Source organism: Podarcis gaigeae, assembly GCF_964106915.1.
Source record: "Podarcis gaigeae genome assembly, chromosome: 8".
Classification (NCBI taxonomy): domain Eukaryota; kingdom Metazoa; phylum Chordata; class Lepidosauria; order Squamata; family Lacertidae; genus Podarcis; species Podarcis gaigeae.
In genome coordinates this window covers 84,330,408-84,357,152 of record NC_139684.1, presented here as the reverse complement: position 1 = coordinate 84,357,152, position 26,745 = coordinate 84,330,408, and the positions used below count along the sequence as shown (strand labels likewise).

General features: G+C 47.8%; 1 protein-coding gene and 1 long non-coding RNA gene across 2 annotated transcripts in view; one reads left to right on the top strand and one right to left on the bottom strand.

The window, feature by feature from the left end:
- LOC310851841 overlaps positions 1-26,745 on the top strand; it is a 140,060-nt gene that overhangs the window by 41,002 nt on the left and 72,313 nt on the right. The window lies entirely within an intron of this gene.
- Positions 5,327-25,419, bottom strand: ECH1 (enoyl-CoA hydratase 1). Its single transcript, XM_083754144.1, has 10 exons — positions 25,280-25,419; positions 23,175-23,355; positions 21,585-21,673; positions 19,460-19,584; positions 19,327-19,375; positions 16,047-16,111; positions 13,632-13,702; positions 12,505-12,576; positions 9,107-9,257; positions 5,327-5,897 (listed from the first exon to the last, which is right to left on the bottom strand). The coding sequence occupies exons 1-10, from the start codon at positions 25,410-25,412 to the stop codon at positions 5,793-5,795; spliced, it is 1,041 nt and encodes a 346-aa protein (XP_083610270.1). The 5' UTR covers positions 25,413-25,419; the 3' UTR covers positions 5,327-5,792.

Sequence of the window (26,745 nt, the reverse complement as noted above, 5' to 3'; positions counted from 1 at the left end):
GCGTGAACACCCTGGGAGGAAGCAGCTACAATAAACCCCCAAGACTGTTGTCCCTGGGAAACCAATATTGGTCATTAACAGGTGGGTGCGCTGTTTGCTGTGGCTGGGCTGGGCAGAGGGAATGAATTGACAGCAAACATTCCCGGAGCCTTGGAAAGGGAGGGTGGGTGAGACTGGGTGAAGTGGCAGGTCTTGGCAGGAACCACCTGGGAGTGGCGAAGGATGGGCTGGGACCAGGGAAGGGGGCACTGTGGGGAGGGCACAGATGGACCTCATAAATGGAGGCAACGCCCCACCGGTTGGACTCTGGACTGTGGCAGCCAGCTGGAAGATGGAACAACGGGATGGGCGCCCGGGCACCCAAGAGGCGGTGCCTGGGTTGCCAGCCCACTCAAACAGATGTATGCCAAGGCCGACCGGAGACTTTTTGCCGCCTGAGGCAAAGGGCAAGGAGGTGGTTTCCTCAGACAGGCGCTGATTGGGTTGGCATTTGCATGGCATTCCTATAGCAACAGGGGCGCGGGTGGTGCTGTGGTCTAAACCAGTGTTCCCCAACCTTGGGTCTCCAGCTGTTTTTGGACTACAACTCCCATCATCCCTTGCTAACAAGACCAGTGGTCAGGGATGATGGGAATTGCAGTCCGAAAACAGCTGGAGACCCAAGGTTGGGGAACACTGGTCTAAACCACAGAGCCTAGGGCTTGCTGATTGGAAGGTCGGCGGTTCGAATCCCCGCGATGGGGTGAGCTCCCATTGCTCGGTCCCAGCTCCTGCCAACCTAGCAGTTCGAAAGCACACCAGTGCAAGTAGACAAATAGGTACCACTCCGGCGGGAAGGTAAACGGTGTTTCCGTGCGCTGCTCTGGTTCGCCAGAAGTGGCTTAGTCATCTGGCCACATGACCTGGAAAGTGTACGCCGGCTCCCTCGGCCAATAAAGCGAGATGAGCGCTGCAACCCCAGAGTCGGCCACGACTGGACCTAATGGTCAGTGGTCCCTTTACCTTCACCTTACGTATAGCAACGAGGCGATGATATGCACGTTCAGCAAAGGGCTATCTCGCAAGGGGACAGCCACAAGGGACACACTGTTCTAACGTTCAATGCCTTATCCTTCCTAATAATAATATTTTTTTATTTGTACCCCACCCATCTGGCTGGGTTTCCCCAGCCACTCTGGGCAGCTTCCAACAAAGATTTAAAAATACATTAAAATGTCACACATTAAAAACTTCGCTGAATAGAGCTGCCTTCAGATGTCTTCTGAATGTCAATAGTTGTTTATCTCTTTGGCATCTGATGGGAGGGAATTCCACAGGGCGGGCGCCACCACCAAGAAGGCCCCTTGCCTGGTTCCCTGTAGCCAGAGGCCTGTGGGAAAACAGTAAGCAGGATTTGTGTACAAAGATAGTGCTCTGTCGCCCTGGGTTTCCAGCGACTGGTCTTTGGGAAACCCAGTCAGATGGGCAGCATATATATATAAAGGGTAAAGGGACCCCTGACCATTAGGTCCAGTCTTGGCCGACTCTGGGGTTGCGGCGCTCATCTTGCTTTACTGGACAAGGGAACCGGCGTTTGTCCGCAGACAGTTTTTCCGGGTCATGTGGTCAGCATGACTAAGCCGCTTCTGGCAAACCAGAGCAGCGCACGGAAACGCCGTTTACCTTCCCGCCAGAGCGGTACCTATTTATCTACTTGGACTTTGATGTGCTTTCGAACTGCTAGGTTGGCAGGAGCAGGGACCGAGCAACGGGAGCTCACCCCGTCGCGTGGATTCAAACCGCCAACCTTTTGATCAGCAAGTCCTAGGCTCTGTGGTTTAACCCACAGCGTATAAAAGATTATCATCATTATTTATCTGTCCCAAATCTTCTAACATCCATCGACAATGTCCACAAACTCTGAGGTCATGAGGGAGAGAAAAATTTTCAGTGTTTTCCTTACACTGACTGGCTGCAACTCTCCAGGGGTTTCCCCCCCCGTTTTTGCCCAGAGATTTAGCCAGGGTCTGAACTTGGGATCTATTCTATATGCTCTTCCGTTGATCTATATAGACCTTCCCCTTGAACTAACCTTTAGCCTTTATTGCTTGTTTGCTAAACCTCAGTTATCAGCCGCCCACAAACGCCGATTTCAATCTGCCAGAGGCCAAGGGGTGCGGCGCCAGCGGAACAGAACCTCTAAAATCCATGATCAAGGGTTATTTTTGAAGGTTCAGGTGCTAGCCTGTCACTGATGGGTACAGAGATTGCAAGATTGTGGGGATATAACCATCCTGGTTCTGGGGGCAGGATTGGCCGACGAACAATGAATTTTGACATGGCCCTCCCTAATATTTTAGGTCTCAGTTCTATTCAAAGACCCGTTTCCTGGAGAGTTGGTTCAGAACCCTGAAAATGCCATGGAAGCTGCTGCAGAATCAGGCCATTGGTTTGGCCTAGCCCACTATAGTCCACTCTGAACAGGAGTAGCTTTTCAAGGTTACAGATGCTTTGAGATTCAGCCTTGAAGTTCGAAATTCCCATGGCTGAACCTTGTACAAGAACCAGCAAGGGGGAAACTGGTTAAGGCAGTGACTCACAAGACTTTTCTTTCTGGGCCATACTTTCAGAATAAAAATTGGCTCGCACCACACTGGATTTTTTTATTGGTAAGTACCGTATTTTTCGCCCTATAGGACGCACCGGCCCATAGGACGCACCTAGTTTTTTGGGGGGGAAATCAAGGGAAAAAAAATTTTTCCCGCCCAGGTTTGCGCAGCCACCCCCAAGCTAGAAGAGGGAGACGGAGCGCTCCGTCTCCCTCTTCTGCCTTCAGGCAAGCTTCTCTAGCCTCCGTGGGGCAGCGGCTTGCCCTGCTGTCCCCCGAGCTGGTGGGGGGGGGGGGAGAAGCAAGCTTGCTTCTCCCCATCGCCAGCCTCCAGATCAGGTCGGGGAATAGCGGGGTGGCGGCGCTCTGCCTCCCCGCTATCCCCCGAGCTTGTGGGGCTGGCGATGGGGAGAAGTAAGCTTGCTTCTCCCCCCCCCCGCCAGCCCCCAGATCAGGTCGGGGAATAGCGGGGTGGTGGCGCTCCGCCTCCCCGCTGTCCCCCGAGCTTGTGGGCTGCAGGCTGCTGCCCGCAAGCCTTGCGAGCCCGCGGGACCTCCCGCCAGGCTTGCAAGGCTTGCGGATTGCTTTCTGAAGCCTGGGGAGCGAGAGGGGTCGGTGCGCACCGACCCCTCTCGCTCTCCAGGCTTCAGCGAAAGCCTGCATTCGCCCCATAGGACGCACACGCATTTCCCCTTCATTTTTGGAGGGGAAAAAGTGCGTCCTATAGGGCGAAAAATACGGTAATACATTGGAAAACAAGAAACAGCTTATTGCTGTGCTTGATTTGTAACACAGAACACGACTGCTTTATAATATGATCACGGGACACCCAGAAAGTATAAAACAACGCAGCTACATAAGAATAGGACTCATTCCCAAAACATAATGATAAACGAGCCTCTGTGGTATGCCCCACAGAGGAACTTACGGTCTTCAAATAAAAACATCTTGAAGGTCCCAGGCCACAGAGAGGTTAGGCTGGCCTCAACTAGAGCCAGGGCTTTTTTGGCTGCGGCTCCAACCTGGTGGAATGCTCTGTCACAAGAGACAAGGGCCCTGCAGGACTTGACATCTTTCCGCAGGGTCTGCAAGACAGAGCTGTTCCGCCAGGCCTTCGGTCAGGGCGCAGCCTGACTCCCTCCTTTGGCAATCTTTACAAAACTTTATGGTTGCCATCAATTTTGATTTTAATTAATTTTTATGTTTTTATAATGTTGCACTACTTTGGTGTTGTTAGCTGCCCTGAGCCCGGCTTCGGCTGGGGAGGGCGGGATATAAATAATATTTATTTATTTATTTATTTATTTATTTATTTATTTATTTATTTATTTATTATTATCTATGTACCTAGTATGCATACAAACTCAGTGCAAAGTGTGGGCTTGCTTTATGCTGAATAATCTCATCTATATTAGGTCTAATTTGAGACGAGCAAACTCCCATCTCCTCATCGGCCCACAGAAGGCCCTCTCTTTTTCTGACATTCCGCATTTTGTCAGTTGAAAACCGACTTCCATATTTGTCAGTTGAAAATTCCTGTTCGCAGCAATATGTCGTGGAGAAGAGCTCTTGCTCTCATTCTGAAGATACCGATCCACATTCCACAAACAGAAAAATTAATTCTGATCCCATGGGCAACAACCCATTGACACACGTCCAATTGGCGCACGGCCCAGAAGTGGCCGGAAAAGGGGGCATCGCACGCAAATTGGGGGTTGCTGTATACTACGCTGAAATTTTCCTTTGATTGTCCTTGAATCTTCCCGCCTCTCACACCCTTTGAGAACCACTTGATTAAGGAGTGAGGGGAAGAGAGTCAGTGTCTCTCTGGGTATTATTGGACTCCAATTCCCTTCAACCCCAGCCCCCAATAGCCAAGGGTGATGGGAGATCACATCCAATAACAAGTGGGAGAGTCAAAGGTTCCTTGCCACTTGCTGGATTTCTCTGGCACACAAAAGGTCCCAAATCCCAAATTTGAAATGAACTGAGAGTCCCATGGACTGCAAGAAGATCAAACCTCTCCATTCTGAAGGAAATCAGCCCCGAGTGCTCACTGGAAGGACAGATCGTGAAGCTGAGGCTCCAAGACTTTGGCCACCTCATGAGAAGAGGAGACTCCCTGGAACAGACCCTGATGTTGGGAAAGATGGAGGGCAGAAGGAGAAGGGGATGACAGAGGACGAGATGGTGGGACAGTGTTCTCGAAGCTACCAGCATGAGTTTGAGCAAACTGCAGGAGGTAGTGGAAGACAGGAGTGCCTGGCGTGGTCTGGTCCAGGGGGTCACGAAGAGTCGGACACAACTAAACAACAACAAGCGCTTCCCGAAGACCAGCTGCTTCCCGTACTCTCAGAATTTCATCTTCCCCGTTCACAGCTACCAAAGAGGGCAGGGAAGACATTGGGGCAGTTTGGGGTGCCTTCTTCAATTCTGGATCAGGGTCAGGAGGTCTGGGGAACGCTATGCGTTCTGTCAAGGGCTGCATTCCCGCAGGGGCACTGTACACAAGGGCTGCAGGTGTGCAAAATTTGGCACAGGGTGTGCACGACTCCGCGTCCGACTGAGCATGCCGCCAAACGTCTAGTTCTCATGGATGCAAAAACAGGATTAGGTTGAGAGGTTGCAAAATAAATATCTGCGTGCTCAAACTGCGATGTGTCAAGCCACCAGACAGACAGCACAGCAGAATTTTGATGTGTATTATTATTCGACGTTCAAGTTTCAACGTGGCCCTGATGACATACACTTTTATGAATATATTTCCAGCTTATTTGTTGACGGGTTTTTTCTACCTTTTTATTTGCAAGCAGAATTAAAGCGGTACACCAATATAAGCAAACAAACTGAGCCGAGAACCAACATCCTGGCTGCGGCGTTAACTGAAGCAGGGTTTATTCTCTGCAGAAATAATATCCTCTCCTCCCAGAGCGTTGATTGTGTTTTAAATGTTTATTTCTGGTTCTACCACTAACCTTCCTTTGGGTGGGGAAAGCACCATTTTTCAGAAGGAAGGCCTCTCTACCCCTCCTAAGGTGTTACGTGTCACTCAGCTGCATGGATGAGCTGGTATCTGTAGGCACTTGCTGCCCCCCTCTCTCTCGCGGGGGGTCCTGGAGTCCAGTCTCGCTCACGGCCAATACGGCAGCCCACCCTTACTGCTCTTGTTGGGGGCTTGCTGCCTTCTGCTGCAAGCACAGAGCAGCTACAGCTTGGAGTAGGTTATCTGCCTGGTTGTTTTCTTCTCCATGATGCCTTGGGCGGACTTCAAGATGTCCTCTGTCTGAAGCATGCTCATGTTCCAGGTAGCCTGCAGGGCAGAAACAAATTGGGCTCAGAAGAGGCCTGAGCAACAGCCTTAGCTGTTTGTTCTTTATGCATGGGCGCACCTCTTAAAATAAACTACCGTATTTTTCGCTCCATAAGACACACTTTTCCCCTCCTAAAAAGTAAGGGGAAATGTGTGTGCGTATTATGGAGTGAATGCAGGCGGGAAAAGCCCCCAAGAGCTCTTGGGGGTTTTTCTCCCTCCTGGGGAAAAGCCTGCAAGCATACAGGTTCTGCTCAGCGCTCCCTTTAAAAATATTTTTTTTCCTTGAAATCCCCTTCCAAAAACTAGGTGCGTCTAATGGTCAGGTGCATCTTATGGAGCGAAAAATACAGTAATCTAAATAAAAACAGAGGAAGGAAGAAAAAGGCGGAGTCCTCTTTCAAAGGTAGACCTTAACCCTTATGTCATACAGAAAGCTTCCCGTTCTCCTCCCAGCCTCTCACCCAAGACCCTTTGCCAACCACCTGTCACCTTCAGGTGTGTACAGTTCCAATGAAAACCCGGAGCAGAGGACACCAAGAAAAGGGGGAGGGGGGAGAAAAAGGAAGAAAAACGGAAGAGAGGAACAGAAAAGAGAAAGAAAGACAAGAGAGAGATCAAAGGGACTTCTGATTTTCATTTTTCAGTTATATACAAAAAATTATTCAAAATATTTTGTCTCAGCTAACATCCAGTTCTTCTGCCTTCTGCTAAGTGATACTTACCCATCCTTCGGGCCTAAACATCTCAGATTCATGCAAATTATTTGAATGTTAAAGTGATGCAGGATATAAAGATAATGCGGCATTAGTGACATAGTTGAAAGGAATATGTAAAGATGTTTTATGAGCAATAAGTAAAGAAATATAGCAAAATTAATCAAGGTTAAAATGATGGGGGATTAGAAGATAAGTGGTCAGTAGCGGAATGGTTAATTTAAAAGAAAATAAGCAATATTAAAATTAATCAAAATAGTGGAAGGATTTGCTGAAAATAAATTAGAAATTGGAATACGGAAAGGGGAGGTGTGAGGAAGTCGGGAAAGTAAGTTACAAGAAATTAAGATTTGAACTTATATACTTTTTTTCTGTTTTTTTATGTTTTATACTGTGTTCTGTCTCTTATTGTGTTGTTTTGTGTTATGATAAAAATTTGTTGAAACTTTAATAAAAATATTTTTTTTAAAAAATAAACATCTCAGATTCATGTTACAGTCAAACATCGGTTGTCGAACATACAGTAGTACCTCAGGTTAAATACTTAATTCGTTCTGGAGGTCCGTTCTTAACCTGAAACTGTTCTTAACCTGAAGCACCACTTTAGCTAATGGGGCCTCCTGCTGCCGCCGCGCCGCCAGAACACAATTTCTGTTCTCATCCTGAAGCAAAGTTCTTAACCTGAAGCACTATTTCTGGGTTAGCGGAGTCTGTAACCTGAAGCATATGTAACCTGAGGTACCACTGTAATCCGTTCCGGAAGCCCGTTCGGCTTCCAAAACGTTCGACAGCTGATGCGTGACTTCTGATTGGTTGCAGGAGCTTCCTGCACTCAAACGGAAGCCGCGATGGACATTCGGCTTCCGAAAAACGTTTGAAAACTGGAATATTTAACTTCTGGGTTTCCAGCTTTCAGGAGCCGAAACATTCCATAATAGAAGAAGTGTGCATGCACCCTATCTGAAGAAGTGTGCATGCACACGAAAGCTCATACCAAGGACTGACTTAGTTGGTCTTTAAGGTGCTACTGGAAGGAATTTTTTTTGTTTTTATTCCATAATAGAGGTATTCAAGAGCAGAGGTTTGACTGTATATGGACCCCGCTCAAGAACTGTTACAGGTGACACATAACCTTTGTTCCACATTTGTCAGAAATCTGTTTTTCAGTGGGGCAGCACTTGGGGGACTCCCTGCCTGCTCACCCCAAGCAGGGGCCTTCACTTTTCCCAGTCCCTGCCGAAAACCTTTTAACTAGAAATGTTGTTGTGGCTCAGAGCAACCCCCCTTAGCCTTCAAGATTAACTCAGGCCCATTCACTTCACTGGGCTTGATCTGAGCAGAACTTGGCTGGACACATCTCTGAAAGTCAGCTGGGCACCTTGGGGTTTTCCGTGGCACAGCAGGAACAGCTGTCTGAGTGCAAAAGTCAGAGCCTGGAATTCCGCAGCCTGGCAACCATGTTGTGCAAATCGCTTTATTGCTTGCTTCTACTGGTGCCAAATCCTAGAAACCAAGGGCGGCTGCACCTTGTTCCTGTTGCAAAACGGGAACAAAGGGCGAAATGCATTTATGAGTTGCACGGAGCCAGTTGAGGCCTTCCTGCAAAGTGCTGTCTATCTCAGGGATGGGGAATGTATTTAAACCTGTGGGCTGCATTACCTTCCGGGGGCTGCATGCTGGTGATGGGCGGGGCCAGAGGCAGAAGTGGGAGGAGCAACCCATGCAAATTTTGCTTTGTTACTAGTCGGCTAGTTTCTGCGCACAACCCTCTCAGTCCTCCAGCCAGGCTTCATCCACCCAATAGGTACCGTATTTTTCGCTCCGTAAGGTGCACCTAGTTTTTAGAGGGGGATATCAAGAAAAAAAATATCCCCCCCCCCCCAAAGAGCGAAGAAGCCAAGACAACGAGTGGGATCCATCCCCTCTCCCGACCAGAGGGGCTGTGCACGGCTATGGCAATACCCCCACCTCCCGCAAAAGCCCACAGGAGCCTCGCACCCTTTAAGGAGCGCACGGCTCTTGCGGGCTTTTCTACGAGGAGGGAGAAGGGACTGACTGCCCGCGTCAGTCCCTTCTCCCTCCTGGGGAAAAGCCCGCAAGAGCCACGCGGAGCTTGTGTGTGGCTCTTGGGGGCTTTTCCTGCCTGCCTCCCCCCTGCATTCACTCCATAAGACACACACACATTTCCCCTTACTTTTTAGGAGGGAAAAAGTGCGTCTTATGGAGCGAAAAATACGGTGCTGTCAGACTTGGAGGACATATTCCAGTCAGGCAAAAACAGGCAAGGAAGGTGTGAAGAAAGGCTGTTGAGGGGTGCAGCCCGGGGAAGAGTCCTGAGGGCCAGGTAGGAAGGACTGGAGGGCCACTCTTAGCCTCTGGCTTGGCAGTGGATGCAGCCAAAGGCCTTTGAAATCTCTGCTCTGTTTCTTGGAGGGTCTGGGCGGCAAACCCGAGACCCCCTACTCTGCAAAGCCCGTGCCCCACGACACTCACCATATACTTCAGGCCTTCAGACACAGGGTGGTCCCTGGAGTAGACCAGGTTAACTTTGGTGCCCTGCACAGCAACCGGACTCTTGCTGGCAATCTCAGTGGCCAAGTCGAAAGCGCTCTGCATCATGGTCTCCTTCTCTTGGAAGACACGGCTGAGCAGGGGAGGGAAGAAGAAGAGGAGCTTGGATTTGATATCCTGCCTTTCACTCCCTTTAAGGAGCCTCAAAGCGGCTAAAATTCTCCTTTCCCTTCCTCCCCCACAACAAACGCTCTGTGAGGCGAGTGGGGCTGAGAGACTTCAGAGAAGTGTGGCTGGCCCAAGGTCACCCAGCAGCTGCATGTGGAGGAGCGGGGAATCGAACCCGGTTCACCAGATTACGAGTCCACCGCTCTTAACCACTAATATAATAATAATAATAATAATAATTTATTATTTATACCCCGCCCATCTGGCTGAGTTTTCCCCAGCCACTCTGGGCGGCTCCCAATCAGTGCTAAAAACCGTACAGCATTACATATTAAAAACTTCCCTGAACAGGGCTGCCTTAAGATGTCTTCTGAACGTCAGGTAATTCTTTATCTCTTTGACATCTGATGGGAGGGCGTTCCATAGGGCGGGCGCCGCTACCGAGAAGGCCCTCTGTCTGGTTCCCTGTAGCCTCACTTCTCGCAATGAGGGAACCGCCAGAAGGCCCTCGGCGCTGGATCTCAGAGTCCGGGCTGAACGATGGGGGTGGAGATGCTCCTTCAGGTATACAGGACCGAGGCCGTTTAGGGCTTTAAAGGTCAGCACCAACACTTTGAATCGTGCTCGGAAACGTACTGGGAGCCAATGCAGATCTCTCAGAACCAGTGTTATGTGGTCCCGGCGGCCACTCCCAGTCACCAGTCTCGCTGCCGCATTCTGGATTAATTGCAGTTTCCGGGTCACCTTCAAAGGTAGCCCCACGTAGAGCGCGTTGCAGTAGTCCAAGCGTGAGATAACTAGAGCATGCACCATTCTGGCGAGACAGTCCGCGGGGAGGTAGGGTCTTAGCCTGCGTACCAGGTGGAGCTGGTAGACAGCTGCCCTGGACACAGAGTTAATCTGCGCCTCCATGGACAGCTGTGAGTCCAAAATGACTCCCAGGCTGCGCACCTGGTCCTTCAGGGGCACAGTTACCCCATTCAGGACCAGGGAATCCTCCACACCTGCCCGCCTCCTGTCCCCCAAAAACAGTACTTCTGTCTTGTCAGGATTCAACCTCAATCTGTTAGCCGCCATCCAACCTCCAACCGCCTCCAGGCACTCACACAGGACCTTCACCGCCTTCACTGGTTCTGATTTAAAGGAGAGGTAGAGCTGGCTGTCATCTGCATACTGATGAACACCCAGTCCAAACCCCCTGATGATCTCTCCCAGCGGCTTCATATAGATATTAAAAAGCATGGGGGAGAGGACAGAACCCTGAGGCACCCCACAAGTGAGAGCCCAGGGGTCTGAACACTCACCCCCCACCACTACACCACACTGGCTCTAAAAAACAAAGAGAGATAGACTCCTAGAGTGTGACTGGCCCAAGGTCACCCAGCAGCTGCATGTGGAGGAGCGGGGAATCCAACCCGGTTCACCAGATTACGAGACTACCGCTTTTAACCACTACACCACACTGGCTCATCCTGGAAGCAGGATGGTGTGATTAAGCAAAGGGGGGGGGGGTCCTGACATTAGAATAATTGGAAGGGACCCAGGGGATCATCTAGTCCAACCCAGGGCGATGATGGAGAAGGGCATCATCTCACTTAGTTCTCCATGCCAAAGGTGGGGGAGTTAGCAGAAAACACGCACATATGAAGTTGTCCTTCTAAAAGGGGAAATTCACAGACACCTCTTTTCAGGGAGGGGGCGTTATTCAACACACTTGGAAAGTATTTGTAGTCAGTAATCTCCGAGGTTCCTTTTAGGAAGTGGTTCTCAACCTGTGGGACCCCAGATGTTGTTGGACTACAACTCCCATCATCCCTGAGCTCTGGCCTTGCTAGCTAGGGGTGATGGGAGTTGTAGTCCAACAACATCTGGGCACCCACAGGTTGAGAAAGGCTGCTTTTAGGCATAATGGTTACTGAAAAGAGTCTCCTGTGAATTTGCCCGAGCCGTCCCTAAAATCACGTAAGAGAGCAGCCTTGTAAATCACAGCGGAATAAAGCAATTAACGCTCTTGATTCGTCGCCCTGCATCTCTCTGCTGCGCTCTTGCTTAGCTGTCTGAAGTTAACAAACCCCCAAGTACACGTCTTTCCCCCAGGGCAAACCCCTCAGCGCCCCACCTGGATAAATCCTCAGCTCATGAAGCTCACACTGGGTGACCGTGGAACCAGTGGCTGCCTCCCAGCCAAACCTACCTCGCAAGGATGTTGTGGAGATTAAATGAGGGGAAGGACAACCAAGTGTGCCACCTTGGGGGAAAAGGTGGAATATAAACATCATAATAAACGTGATCTTCAACTGTGGCCAGACCTCCTGCTTACCTGGAGGGGCGAGAGTCGCAGCCGTTGCCCCAGACACGCAGAAGACGGCCTACAAGAAAACACGGTCCCTACCCACCCCGCTTGCCAACCCATCACCTTGCCAACAAAGGTCTGTATAGTTAAAGCTATGGTTTTCCCAGTAGTGATGTATGGATGTGAGCTGGACCATAAAGAAGGGTGATTGACGAAGAATGGATGCTTTTGAATTCTGGTGCTGGAGGAGGCTCTTGAGAGTCCCATGGACTGCAAGAAGATCAAACCTCTCCATTCTGAAGGAAATCAGCCCTGAGTGCTCACTGGAAGGACAGATTGTGAAGCTGAGGCTCCATGACTTTGGCCACCTCAGGAGAAGAGAAGACTCCCTGGAGAAGACCCTGATGCTGGGAAAGATGGAGGGCACAAGGAGAAGGGGACGACAGAGGACGAGATGCTTGGACAGTGTTCTCGAAGATACCAACATGAGCTTGACCAAACTGCGGGAGGCAGTGGAAGACAGGAGGGCCTGGCGTGCTCTGGTCCAGGGGGTCACAAAGAGTCGGACACAACTAAACAACAACCCACCCCGCTTCAGTTTTTCCTCCTGTTTCACCTCGTTCAAGTGGTTCTTTGTTCCAGATCTTTCCTGGCTCTATAAGTATCTTTTTTCTTTTTTGAGATGTGGGCAGGAGATTTTGCATGGCGTTAGGGCCATTAGCCACTCTCGTTTGCATCCCCACCCCCAAACCCTTCCCCTAATAATTTCCAGACTCGTGACTTTGCTGGGCAAAGGCCATGCAATGAAAAGGGGAACCTGCCTCCCTCAAAAGAGGGTTGTGGGCCGAGGAGGAAGTTGCTGTTATCAGCCCCACACAATTATGAATTGGCGGACGGTCTGGGGGAATGTGCCACATACCTGACCAGGCCGCTGCTCTCGGCTTCAGGCGCCATCATCTTCCTGGCAGTGAAAGCCAACTCGTTGACCAGGCTGGGAGCAGGAGGAAAGAATCAGTAGGTCAGGAAAATTTCTCCTTCATGGAGAAGAAAGTGAGGCATTTTTCCCTGCATGGCAAAGCCGAACTGTCGGCTGAACCGTTCTCCAGCTGGATGGGACAGCAAGGGATTTATTATGTATTTTGCATTCCCATTTTGTCTTTCTCTTGTAGGGTGGTATAGTAAAGGTAAAGGGACCCCTGACAGTTAAGTCCAACTGCTCTGCTGGCTTCACAGCAAAGCGGGAGAAGGGATGGAATAGGTCTATATTTTTTGTTGTCATCCATATGCCAAAATACAGTGGTGCCCCGCAAGACGAATGCCTCGCAAGACGGAAAACCCACTAGACGAAAGGGTTTTCCGTTTTGGAGGTGCTTCGCAAAACGAATTTCCTATGGGCTTGCTTCGCAAGACAAAAATGTCTTGCGAGTTCCTGCGGGGTTTTTTCCTCTCCCCCCCTTTTTCTAAGCCGCTAAGCGCTTAACAGCTGATCCGCTAAGCCGCTTATCAGCTGATCCGCTAAGCCCCTAAGCCGCTAATAGCGCTAATCTGCTAATCCGCTAATGGGCTTGCTTCGCAAAACGAAAAAAACGCAAGACGAAGAGACTCGCGGAAGGGATTCTTTTCGTCTTGCGAGGCACCACTGTATTTCATCTTTTTTTTTTTTCTGCAACCCTGAGATTCTTCGTAGCTCACTCTTTTCTTGGTTCCACATATTTTTAACTAATAGATTCATTTTTTAATACTTTATCTTAAAGCCAGCTAGGTGTCCAAATTCATTTATACATGCTATTGCTCTTGGGATACATTCTAATGGATTTTCAGTAGCGATGATCAAATTGTCTGCGAAGGCTCTTACTTTATACTCCCCCCCCCATCACAATCCCTTTTACAGTCTCATCTCTTCTAATTTTATTCATTAATATCTCTAACACCGATATAAAGGGCTCGCTGTGCCCCAAACCAACGTCACCAATGCTAATGCCTCCCTTACAAGCCACAAGAGGGGGGGAGGGAAGGAAGGGAAGTTGAAAGAGAACGAACACTGACCTCCGATTTCCGACGATATGAGGTAGCCGTTGCAGAACGCCGACGTCGGCTGCCAAACCGACGTCCACTTCCTGGAGGAAGGAGGAGAGATGGGTTCAGGCATCCCGTGACACAGAAGGAAAAGGCCAAAGCGCTTTGGACTGAGATAAAGGGAAGGGCTTTAGCTCGGGGGGGGGGGGTAAAGCATTTGAAGAAGGTTCCATCTTTTGACACCTTCCTGGCAGGGCATATTAAGAACGTAAAATGATCAGGCCTTTGGCCCATGGAACCAGCATCCCCTTCTCACAGTGGCCAACCAGATGTCCTGTATACCTGAAGGAGCATCTCCACCCCCATCGTTCAGCCCAGACACTGAGATCCAGCACCGAAGGCCTTCTGACGGTTCCCTCGTTGCGAGAAGTGAGGTTACAGGGAACCAGGCAGAGGGCCTTCTCGGTGGTGGCGCCTGCCCTGTGGAACACTGTCCCAGGTGATGTCAAGGCAATAAACAACTATTTTACTTTTAAAAGACACCTGTTTAGGGAAGTCTGACACTGTATTGTTTTTGATATTTGGTTGGAAGCTGCCCAGAGTGGCTGGGGAGACCCAGTCAGATGGGCGGGGTATAAATAATAAATTATTAATTATTATTATTATTATTATTATTATTATTATTATTATTATTATTATTATTATGTAACCTGCAAGCAGGACACAAGCAGCGGAGACCTCTCTCCGCCTGTGGTTTCCAGCAACTGGAAGCATTCCTGCCTCCGGCCACAGAGGCAGAACATAGCCATTGTGGTAGCAATATTCTTTTAAAAGCCATCCAATACGGCAGCCGTAATTGCTTTCTGCAGGAGCGAGTTCCATAGTTTAATTACAGACTCTCCAACTGTACACTAAGAACTATTTAATAAACATATATTTAAGTTGCAAAAAAACAAAGCAAAAACCCTACATACGCTCCAAGTGTTCTTGCATTCCCAAGACAGTCCTGAATTTACGAAAGCCATCCCGGTTTCTGATTTGCTCCTGGAATGTCCTGCTTTTCCTTTAAAAAAGGTAAAGTGACCCCTGACCATTAGGTCCAGTCGTGGCTGACTCTGGGGTTGCGGTGCTCATCTCGCTTTACTGGCCGAGGGAGCCGGCGTACAGCTTCCGGGTCATGTGGCCAGCATGACTAAGCCGCTTCTGGCGAACCAGAGCAGCACACGGAAACGCCGTTTACGTTCCCACCAGAGCGGTACCTATTTATCTACTTGCACTTTGACGTGCTTTTGAACTGCTAGGTTGGAAGGAGCAGGGACCGAGCAACGGGAGCTCACCCCGTTACGGGGATTCGAACCGCCGACCTTCTTATTGGCAAGTCCTAGGCTCTGTGGTTTAACTATGCAATCCTTCAGAAGACAACTGAAGGCAACCTTTTAGACCCTCCAAGTTCCCCTATTTTCCAGGGACAGTCCCGGATTTACAGAAACCGTCCCGGTTTCTGATTTGATCCCAAAATGTCCCACTTTTCTGGAGGACATCCCTATTTTCATTGGAGAAATGTTGGAGGGCATGGAGTTACATGATCCTTGACCCATCAAAATGCAGCCCTTGTTCAGGTTTTTAAATGTTTTTATTAGGCTTTTAGATATGTTGGAAGCCACCCAAAGTGGCTGGGGCAACCAAGTCAGGGGGATGGGGTATAAATAATAAAATTAGTATTACTGTTGTTGTTGTTGTTGTTGTTATGGAATAGGATGTTCCTCTTTTCATCGGAGAAATGTTGGCGGGTATGTAACTATGCACTGTAATATTTTCTTGTTTCTCCTGAATTTTCCTGAATGTCCCTTGTCTGGAATCCTGGAAAGTTTCTGCCACCGTAGTTAATACAGTGGTGCCCCGCAAGACGAATGCCTCGCAAGACGGAAAACCCGCTAGACGAAAGGGTTTTCCGTTTTGGAGGTGCTTCGCAAAATGAATTTCCTATGGGCTTGCTTCGCAAGACGAAAATGTATTGCGAGTTCCTGCGGGGTTTTTTTCCTTTCCCCCCCTTTTCCCCAAGCCGCTAAGCCGCTTATCAGCTGATCCGCTAAGCCACTAACAGCTGATCCGCTAAGCCGCTTAACAGCTGATCCGCTAAGCCACTTATCAGCTGATCCGCTAAGCCGCTTATCAGCTGATCCGCTAAACAGCTGATCCGCTAAGGACGCTATTCCGCTAATAGCGCTAATTCGCTAAGCTGCTAATGGGCTTGCTTCGCAAGACGAAAAAACCGCAAGACAAAGAGACTCGCGGAACAGATTCTTTTCGTCTTGCGAGGCACCACTGTACTGAGCTAAACTTGGTGTAAGGAACCTTCCTTAGTTCCTAAGGAGATTGGAGCAAGACTAGCAAGCCAGGTAGGTTCCCCTGGAAAGAAAGGTGATAGGAGCTCTCACAACACACCTTAACCTGGAACCAGGCATCTTGAGTACAGTAGCGGATATCGCAGGCGGAAATGAGATTCATACCTGTAGAGGGAACAGGAACAGAGAAACAATGCTGTTCACGTCCCAATAGAAGGATGCTCAGCAGCTGAACATTCAGCACGTTTCCAGATCTAGGCCAGAAGATGAATATGCATCAAGATAAGCATTTTCGGGTTGCGCTCCGCGGTGACTCAGAAGTAACGGAGCGCATTACTTCCAGGTTTCGCCGCTCGCACATGCGCTCAAAATGATGTCACGCGCATGCGCGGAAGCAGCAAAATGCGATCTCGCAGTCGCATCTTATGTTCGCTTCAGGATGTGAACAGGGCTCTGGAACGGATCCCATTTGCATCCAGAGGTACCACTGTATAATTTACATGCTGATTAATATGGCAGCGAATCTAAACGGTTCACATAAAGCATGCTGAATGCAAAAAACCAAATTTTTTATTTTAATTTTTATTAGAGTTATTTACTGCCCTTCATCCAAAGATCTCAGGGCGGTTCACAAGATAAAAACAGTAGATAAAAGCACAAATAAATAGTTAAAGTACAGTGGTTACCTTGGGTTAAGAACTTAATTCGTTCCGGAGGTCCGTTCTGAACCTGAAACTGTTCTTAACCTGAAGCACCACTTTAGCTAATGGGGCCTCCCGCTGCGCCACTGGAGCACGATTTCTGTTCTCATCCTGAAGCAAAGTTCTTAACCCGAGGTAATATTTCTGGGTTAGCGGAATCTGTAACCTGAAGTGTCTGTAACCTGAAACGTATGTAACCCGAGGCACCACTGTATTAGAAAAGGTCAGCAACATATTGATAACGTCAATACACTTCGCAAACCACTTGGTGTGGGGTTTTTTATTAAAGTCAAGCGGTGGTATACACATTTCGTAAAATATATAAGTGTGCTGCAATAACACTCAGCAGAACTTCATAAAAACCAAGGAAAACTATTTGTAACTGGCTGACCGACCGAACCCAAAGGGTGCTCATCAATGGTTCCTCTTCATCCTGGAGAAGAGTGACTAGTGGGGTGCCACAGGGTTCTGTCTTGCTCCCGGTCTTATTCAACATCTTTATCAACGACTTGGATGATGGACTCAAGAGCATCCTGATCAAATTTGCAGATGACACCAAACTGGGAGGGGTGGCTAACACCCCAGAGGACAGGATCACACTTCAAAACGACCTTGACAGATTAGAGAACTGGGCCAAAACAAACAAGATGAATTTTAACAGGGAGAAATGTAAAGTATTGCACTTGGGCAAAAAAATTGAGAGGCACAAATACAAGGTGGGTGACACCTGGCTTGAGAGCAGTACATGTGAAAAGGATCTAGGAGTCTTGGTTGACCACAAACTTGACATGAGCCAACAGTGTGACGCGGCAGCTAAAAAAGCCAATGCAATTCTGGTCTGCATCAATAGGAGTATAGCATCTAGATCAAGGGAAGTAATAGTGCCACTGTATTCTGCTCTGGTCAGACTGTGTCCATTTCTGGGCACCACAGTTCAAGAAGGACACTGACAAACTGGAACGTGTCCAGAGGAGGGCAACCAAAATGGTCAAAGGCCTGGAAACAATGCCTTATGAGGAACGGCTAAGGGAGCTGGGCATGTTTAGCCTGGAGAAGAGGAGGTTAAGGGGTGATATGATAGCCATGTTCAAATATATAAAAGGATGTCACATAGAGGAGGGAGAAAGGTTGTTTTCTGCTGCTCCAGAGAAGCGGACACGGAGCAATGGATCCAAACTACAAGAAAGAAGATTCCACCTAAACATTAGGAAGAACTTCCTGACAGTAAGAGCTGTTCGCCAGTGGAATTTGCTGCCCAGGAGTGTGGTGGAGTCTCCTTCTTTGGAGGTCTTTAAGCAGAGGCTTGACAACCATATGTCAGGAGTGCTCTGATGGTGTTTCCTGCTTGGCAGGGGGTTGGACTCGATGGCCCTTGTGGTCTCTTCCAACTCTATGATTCTATGATTTATGTAAAACTGAGCAAGGAACACACACACCAAAAGAAAAGGGAAAAAACAGGGTTGAGAGTCCAGGAAAGCCTGGGTTATATGTTTTAAACGTTATATATTTAATACGTCTGGGAACCTTCAACCAGGTGCAAACTTGATTCACTTCAGCTTCATGACATCCTCGGGTGCCTTCAGATTACACCCATTTAAGAGAAAGGAAAGTTTATAATGTAGCTGAAGCAAGGATCAAATGGTTTTCAGAATGGGGTGTGTGTGTGTGTGTGTGTGTGTGTATATATATATATATATATATGCTTTCGTAGATTTTCACGGGTACAGGAATGCAGGTTTTGGTGTCCTCGGGTGTCTTCCCGTGTAAAAGTTGGGGTGTCTAGGCGACGTTTCGACGAGGTCTCACTCGTCATCTTCATGCACCAGCCTGAAGATGACGAGTGAGACCTCGTCGAAACGTCGCCTAGACACCCCAACTTTTACACGGGAAGACACCCGAGGACACCAAAACCTGCATATATATATATATATATATAGATGAATTGGAAGAGCTGCAAAAAGATTCCATTGAGCACATGGATTGATAATATGGACAGATTAGCTGCATACGAACGAATTGCATGTCGAAGCAAATTAAGAATGGATGAATATGAAGAGATCTGGAATGAATATTTAAGCGATAAGACGGATAGTGGTGGGAAGTAGGGGGAGGAGAGAGAGGTGGGAAAACATTGTTAAAAAGGTGTAGTCATAGGTATTCAAATCTGAATTGTCATATTGTCTACAGTGTTATGTATTGATTTTTGTTTCTATTTCTTTTTTCTTTTCTTGTAATACAGTGGTACCTCGGGTTAAGTACTTAATTCGTTCCGGAGGTCTGTTCGTAACCTGAAACTGTTCTTAACCTGAAGCACCACTTTAGCTAATGGAGCCTCCTGCTGCTGCTGCGCCGCTGGAGCACAATTTCTGTTCTCATCCTGAAGCAAAGTTCTTTAACCTGAAGCACTATTTCTGGGTTAGCGGAGTCTGTAACCTGAAGCGTATGTAACCCGAGGTACCACTGTATTTTAAAAAACTAATAAAAAAAATAAAAAAGCAAGATCAAAATACATAATAAAGAAAAAGAAATAAAAGACGCTGCTGAAATGCCAGATTTGGCCCACGGTTACCTGTTGCAACTTGCAACATCCACAAAACTACTGCAGTTGTGAGGGGGAATGGTGGAAGCAGGGAAGAGGGGGGTTTCAGGTTATTTATGACGCAAGTGTTGCAGACTCACCTCCTCCAATGCAGCCCCCGTGGACGGCAACAATTACGGGCTTAGGGCACTAAAAGACAAAGGAACGGTTAGCCGTGGATGGAGATGGTTTCTCATCCAAGGGTGGGGCCAACTGCAGCTTCAGCCCACTCACCTTCTCCAATACCGTGAAGGTTTCTTGATACTCCCGGATCTTCTGGCGGATGTTCCAAGCTTTCCGGGCTGTGTCGTCTCCTGGTATCATCAGGAATGTGCTGCCCATCTCCATCAAGTCAATACCTGCCGGGCGAGAGCATGGGAGAACCAGGACGGTCCACATTACTCCCAAATAAGTGACACCCTGTCTCAATTCTGTGCCGCTGCTTTGCTCAAAAGAAACTTCCCGGCTTCTTCAGAAAACCTGTTTGTTCATCCTGACTTGCTTGCACAAAGATCACGCAGTGGTTAGGCAGCCCAAGCTTTTGCGAGCATCCTTTTGTATATGGGGCAGGTTATGAGACAATAAGCACTCATCCTTGCTTGCTTACATGGTGTTTACACACTAATCTGTCTCTTGTAATAATAATAATAATAATAATTTATTATTTATACCCCATCCATCTGGCTGAGTTTCCCCAGCCACTCTGGGCAGCTTCCAATTGAGTGTTAAAAACAATACACCATTAAATATTAAAAACTTCCCTAAACAGGGCTGCCTTCAGATGTCTTTTAAAGATAAGATAGCTACTTATTTCTTTCACATCTGAAGGGAGGGCGTTCCGAAGGGAGGGCGTTCCAAAGGGCGGGCGCCACTACCGAGAAGGCCCTCTGTCTGGTTCCCTGTAACCTCACTTCGCGTAATGAGGGAACCACCAGAAGGCCCTCGGTGCTGGATCTCAGTGTCCGGGCAGAACAATTGGGGTGGAGACGCTCCTTCAGGTATACAGGAGGTCGTTTAGGGCTTTAAAGGTCAGCACCAACACTTTGAAAGTATGTCCCATACTTTTCAACACATTTCCTGGCCACTTTCCAAACAGCAAAAAGGCTTCTTTTTAAAACGTTGATTTGTTGCGCTAGGGTGACGGAGTCCTTTAAATTCACAACGCTAAAGTTCCAGCATAAGCTTGAACTCCTAAAATTGTGACAGTCTGTAGGTACCCAACGTTTTGTTCCAAAGACCTCCACGTTCTGAGTTGTGCAAAACAGCTGCACAACAGAGACTTGTGCATGTGCAGTTTTAATGCTCCCCATAACAGTCAGAAAAACTGTTTTTGTGTTTCTTAACGCCTCTGGACAAACAAAAGGACACACTTTATAGCTCAAGTGCTTTTGCCAGGCTAGAACGGATCCTTGCACTCCGACAATGCCTTTTGTGTGTCAGGATGGAGAGGGGACTGTATGAGTTTGCAGCAATTGCCCTCCAGCCCATTTTCCCCTCTGCCTCCACTGACCACTGACATGTGGCCCTGAGAATGTTACCTGGAAGGGAATGAGGCCCTCCAGAGAGAAAAGGTTCCCTGCCCCACTTTGTTGTTGTTTAGTCGTGTCCGACTCTTTGTGACCCCCTGGACCAGAGCACGCCAGGCACTCCTGTCTTCCACTGCCTCCCGCAGTTTGGGCAAACTCATGCTGGTATCTTTGAGAACACTGTCCCACCATCTCATACTCCATCGTCCCCTTCTCCTTCTGCCCTCCATCTTTCCCAACATCAGGGTCTTTTCCAGGGAGTCTTCTCTTCTCATGAGGTGGCCAAAGTCTTGGAGCCTCAGCTTCACAATCTGTCCTTCCAGTGAGCACTCAGGGCTGATTTCCTTCAGAATGGAGAGGTTTGATCTTCTTGCAGTCCATGGGACTCTTAAGAGCCTCCTCCAGCACCAGAATTCAAAAGCATCCATTCTTCGTCAATCACCCTTCTTTATGGTCCAGCTCTCACTTCCATACATCACTACTGAGAAAACCATAGCTTTAACTATACGGACCTTGGTTGGCAAGGTGATGTCTCTGCTTTTTAAGATGCTGTCTAGGTTTGTCATTGTTTTCCTCCCAAGAAGCAGGCGTCTTTTAATTTCGTGGCTGCTGTCACCATCTGCAGGTTATCATGGAGCCCAAGAAAGTAAATTCTCTCACTGCCTCCATTTCTTCCCCTTCTATTTGCCAGGTGATGGGACCAGTGGCGCCCCACTTTAAGAAGAGTTAATTTCCCCCCCCCCCCAGGAGCCAGCCTCTACAACAGCGCAGGAACTTTCTACCCTAAAACAGGAGAAACATCTTTCTAGTCCTCAGCACCTCTCCTCACCTACCTGAGGTGAACATTTTCCCAGCGCCAGATACCACCACCACATGGCATTCGGAGTCCTGAGCAATCTTGTTGAAGCACTCCACCATCTCCCTAGGACAAGAGGCGAGGGAGGGAGGGAGACAAAAAAAAAGGGTGAGTTTGGGAACACCTCCTGCCACCTGAAGAACACCTGCTAGCAGTGGGAGGAAGCCATTTGACTGAAACAAGTTGATGCATGTCTTGCCTAACAAGTCTTCTAAACAATCTCATGTGGCGCCTCATGGAGTCGACAGCGCATATGACTGTGTACAGGGCTTCAACTTTAGAGAAGGGAGTACAACGGCACATTCATTTTCTTCTAGCCCTACGCTGGGGCAGCATAAGCAGCCATCAGCAACGCCACCCACTGAGTTTATTCTGTGGCTTTTTTCTTCCTCTGCAATCTCCAGTGTATCTTCTGATGTTGTGAAAAGGATCAGCTTACTGGGGTGGGGTGTCACCAACAGAATACCTATCGCTGTTTCCTTTATGAATAATTATTAAGATTTTTCTTACAAGAAGTAAATAAGGAGGCCATATACAGGATAAAGAAAGTCTTTTATTTGGTTGTTTGTATTGTTGTATGTTATGTTTATTGTATTTCTGTACTGGGGGTGGGGGGTTTATGTTATGTTGTAAATAAAATTTCCAATAAAAATTAAAATTTTCAGAATACCTATCGCTTGGGCACTTCCTTTGCTGGAGACAAGAGAGCTGACATTTCATCTTATCCATAAAAGAAATTCTGAGCCCCGTCCCAGCAGGCCCCACTGCCCAGAAAATTTGTTTCCGTGCTCCCAAGCCTACACACCCAGCCTTCAAAAACTGGCACAAATTCAGCCCGGTTGTAAAACTGAAAAGATTTTTGCTACTGACAAAGGAGCAAAGGAGCTTAAAGGTAAAGGTAAAGGGACCCCTGACCATTAGTTCCAGTCGTGGCCGACTCTGGGGTTGTGGTGCTCATCTCACTTTATTGGCCGAGGGAGCCGGCGTACAGCTTCCGGGTCATGTGGCCAGCATGATTAAGCCGCTTCTGGCAAACCAGAGCAGCGCACGGAAATGCCATTTACCTTCCCACTAGAGCGGTACCTATTTATCTACTTGCACTTGACGTGCTTTCGAACTGCTAGGTTGGCAGGAGCAGGGACCGAGCAACGGGAGCTCACCCCGTCGCGGGGATTCGAACTGCCGACCTTCTGATCGGCAAGTCCTAGGCTCTGTGGTTTAACCCACAGCGCCACCCGCGCCTCATTGCTTAGATTGCTCTAAAGCTGTGTTGGGGATGAGGATGGGGAAGAAACAAACAAACAAAACAAAACACTTGCTGATGAAAACGATCCATGGTCACATGCCTTAGTTTCTTATCCAATGGCTGAATGAATGAGCCTTGCTGTGTTAGGCCCCAAGTACTGGGCCAATGAGAAACTGCAATGTTGCTGGGTCTTTTGCCCTTATCAAGCCTCTTAAAAAGCAGGTAGCTGGCGCCTTATCTACCATCTTCAAAACGTTCAGATTGTTGCATACTGAAAACACGTGCTCCCTCCTGCGATCTTTTCCATTACGTCCCTGTTACCTCCAGAAGGCAGCATTCATGGCGTTCCTTTTCTCCGGCCGGTTGAGCTCCACGTGCAAAACCTTGTCTTTCACCCGCTCCAGCTTCAGGGTTTCATAGGTGTCCAAGGCTTTGGGCTTCTCTGGCGGTTGCGACGACATCGTCCTTAAACTGAGGCAGGGAGCAGGACGCGTCAGCAGGTCTGGGGGCAAAACCGCACTGTTAATGGGGAAACCAAGAAATATCAACAACCTCAGATATGCAGATGACACAACCTTGATGGCAGAAAGTGAGGAGGAATTAAAGAACCTTTTCATGAGGGTGAAAGAGGAGAGTGCAAAATATGGTCTGAAGCTCAACATCAAAAAAACGAAGATCATGGCCACTGGTCCCATCACCTCCTGGCAAATAGTAGGGGAAGAAATGGAGGCAGTGAGAGATTTTACTTTCTTGGGCTCCGTGATCACTGCAGATGGTGACAGCAGCCACGAAATTAAAAGGCGCCTGCTTCTTGGGAGGAAAGCAATGATAAACCCAGACAGCATCTTAAAAAGTGGAGATATCACCTTGCCAACAAAGGTCCATATAGTTAAAGCTCTGGTTTTCCCAGTAGTGATGTATGGAAGTGAAAGCTGGACCATAAAGAAGGTTGATCGCCGAAGAACTGATGCTTTTGAATTATGGTGCTGGAGGAGACTCTTGAGACTCCCATGGACTGCAAGAAGATCAAACCTCTCCATTCTGAAGGAAATCAGCCCTGAGTGATCACTGGAAGGACAGATTGTGAAGCTGAGGCTCCAAGACTTTGGCCACCTCATGAGAAGAGAAGACTCCCTGGAGAAGACCCTGATGTTGGGAAAGATGGAGGGCACAAGGAGAAGAGGACAACAGAGGACGAGATGGTGGGACAGTGTTCTCGAAGCTACAAACATGAGTCTGACCAAACTGCAGGAGGCAGTGGAAGATAGGAGTGCCTGGCGTGCTCTGGTTCATGGAGTCACGATGAGTCAAGACACGACTAAATGAGTAAACAACAACAAATGGGGAAACCCCTCTGCGGACTCAGAAGGGGGTCAAATAAAATGAAGGGGACTGAGCAAGAAGGAGAGAGAAAACAATGTAGGCGCCACCTTGAGCTAGGTGAAGGAAAAGGCTGGATAGAAATACAATGCAATAAAGCAGCTTAGGTTTCAAAGTGCCTGGAAAGGCTTGACTCTAATAACACTCATTTTTCTTTCTTTTTTTTAAGCCCCCAACGCACCCACCAAAAAAAACACGAGAGAAAACCCCTAGCAAAGTGTCCTCACAATCCTTCCTGGGCTCTGGAAGATGTTTTAAAACAGGAGACTTATTTACTGTCGAGTCACCTTTGCCCTAATTCGGAGGGGAAGGGCGACACGAAAGGCAAAAGAGTCTCTGACGGGGGAATAGGTGGGGTAATAAATAAGTAAATAAACGAATGAAGAAAGAAAGAAAGAAAGAAAGAAAGAAAGAAAGAAAGAAAGAAAGAAAGAAAGAAAGAAAGACAACAGAGTTTTGGGGTTCAGTGCCACCCGTTGTGGCGACAACACCATCCGCTCCATTTCTCTTTTCCGTCTAAATCCATGGAAGCAGCCACGGTCATTTCTTATTGGTATATATCCTTATATTCTTGAAAAGATTATATATACGCAAGTAATAATAATAAATAATAATAATAATAATAATTTACAATTTATACCCCACCCATCTGGCTGGGTCTCCCCAGCCACCCTGGGCAGCTTCCAACAAAGTATTAAAATACAGTGGTCTGTTAAACATTAAAATTTTCCCTAAATGTAGTTTTTGAATCTTATTAGTGCCTAACCCCCCCCCAAAAAAATATTGTTTTCCAAACATACACAAGCACACACCAAATTCCCCCTATGTTTTAAGGCGGTTCTTGTTTTTAACCCGCAGGCTGGCTGCCTTGAGCCCCTGCAATAAAATAAAAATAAAATAAAAATAATATAAAATAAATAAATAAAATAAAAATAATAGGGAAAAGACACGCCTTCCCACGACAAGGAGAGCAAAAAGAGGAAAGAAATAAGGCAGGTGAGAAGGAAAACCACCCCCTCCGAGGAGGTGGGGAGCCCCTCACTCACGCCTGGGCAGGAGACCCCTCAGAACAGCTCCCGCAGACACCGCCATGTCTTCCTCCGACTGACGGGAGGGCGAAGGTGGGCGGGGAGGCTGGAGGCGGCACCACAGAGTCGGAAGCCTAGAAGGTCCCCTCATCTAGCTCCGCCTCCGCTCCAGCCAGCCAATCGTTGCCCCCGCCGCTCCCACTACTTCTTCTTCTCTGCAAAGAATATTGCAAGAGGAAGGGGCGGGACCTATTCGCGCACTATCCAATCGGCTCGTCGCCTCCACCCCTCTTCCCAACCTTCTTGTTGCGCCGGAAGGAGCACGTGGGAAAGGGGAAAGGGGAAGGTCCGCTTGAAGTTTGCCTTGCCGTGGAATCGAGGGCCCATCTTGGGAGTCCAGTAACACAGTAAAAACTAAGTTTTAATTTATATATATTTTTAACTGTTGCTATTTCTGTATTGCCCCTGTTTTACCTAATTGTAAATTCAAATGTATCCCTATCGTGTTTTATGACTTCCTTGGTATTGTATGCGGGATGGAACTGGCCTGTGACCGAAATAATAAAATTCAATATTCAATTCAACACAGAAAAGGGAGTTCAGCAGTTGATCCCCGGAGATCATCTAGTCCAGTGTTTTTCAACCTTTTTTGGGCAAAGGCACACTTGTTTCATGAAAAAAATCACGAGGCACACCACCATTAGAAAATAGTAAAAAAATTAACTCTGTGCCTATATTGACTATATATAAAGTAATTATCTTGAATAGGAATCAAATAAACACAAAGAAAGTATTTTATAATTACTTTATTATGAAATAGTAAGTACTATTTCAGAACTATAAGTACTATAAACAGAAATATGAAAAATTATAAAATGCTTTATTTTTAAATCTTTCGAATTTTTCAATTTTTCCCACGGCACACCAGGCAATATCTCGCGGCACGGAACAGTGGTTGAAAAACTCTGATCTAGTCCAGGCACGTCCAACAGGTAGATCAGGCATAGGGAAACTGGGCTCTCCACTTGTTTTGGGACTACAACTCCCATCATGCCTAGCTAACCAGAACCAGTGGTCTGGGATGATGGGAGTTGTAGTCCTAAAAACATCTGGAGGGCAAAGTTTGACCTGTAGATCACTGGACGTCTAGTAGATCACTGGCTTTCCCCAAAGCTCAACAACTTTGCACCCCCAAAAAAGCTCAACAAGTTTGACCCAAACCCCCCTAAACAGGCCTTCCTCCTGCCTCTCAACAATGTAGACCTGAACCACCCAAAATGGGGTAGATCACTACTAGTTTTTAACTGTGAGTAGATGGCAGCTTCTTGGGAGTTGGCCACTGGATCTAGTCCATTCCTCTGCAATGGAGGAATCTCTCGCTCAACATCCCTGTTACAAGTCATTGCAAGGGAGATTGGGGAAGGGGTGTGTGTTGAATTTATGCCAATTATTACTAAACTCAAGGCTGGATAGACATTGGTTTT

Bases quoted from the DNA above. Each gene is read 5' to 3' on its own strand.
- ECH1 (XM_083754144.1), bottom strand. From the start codon at position 25,412: ATGAGGGGACCTTCTAGGCTTCCGACTCTGTGGTGCCGCCTCCAGCCT. The intron at 21,674-23,174 runs GTAACAGGGACG...CTCTTGTCCTAG, and splicing joins ATGAATGCTGCCTTCTGGAG to GGAGATGGTGGAGTGCTTCA. The intron at 16,112-19,326 runs GTGAGTCTGCAA...TTCCCTCTACAG, and splicing joins CGGGGGCTGCATTGGAGGAG to GTATGAATCTCATTTCCGCC.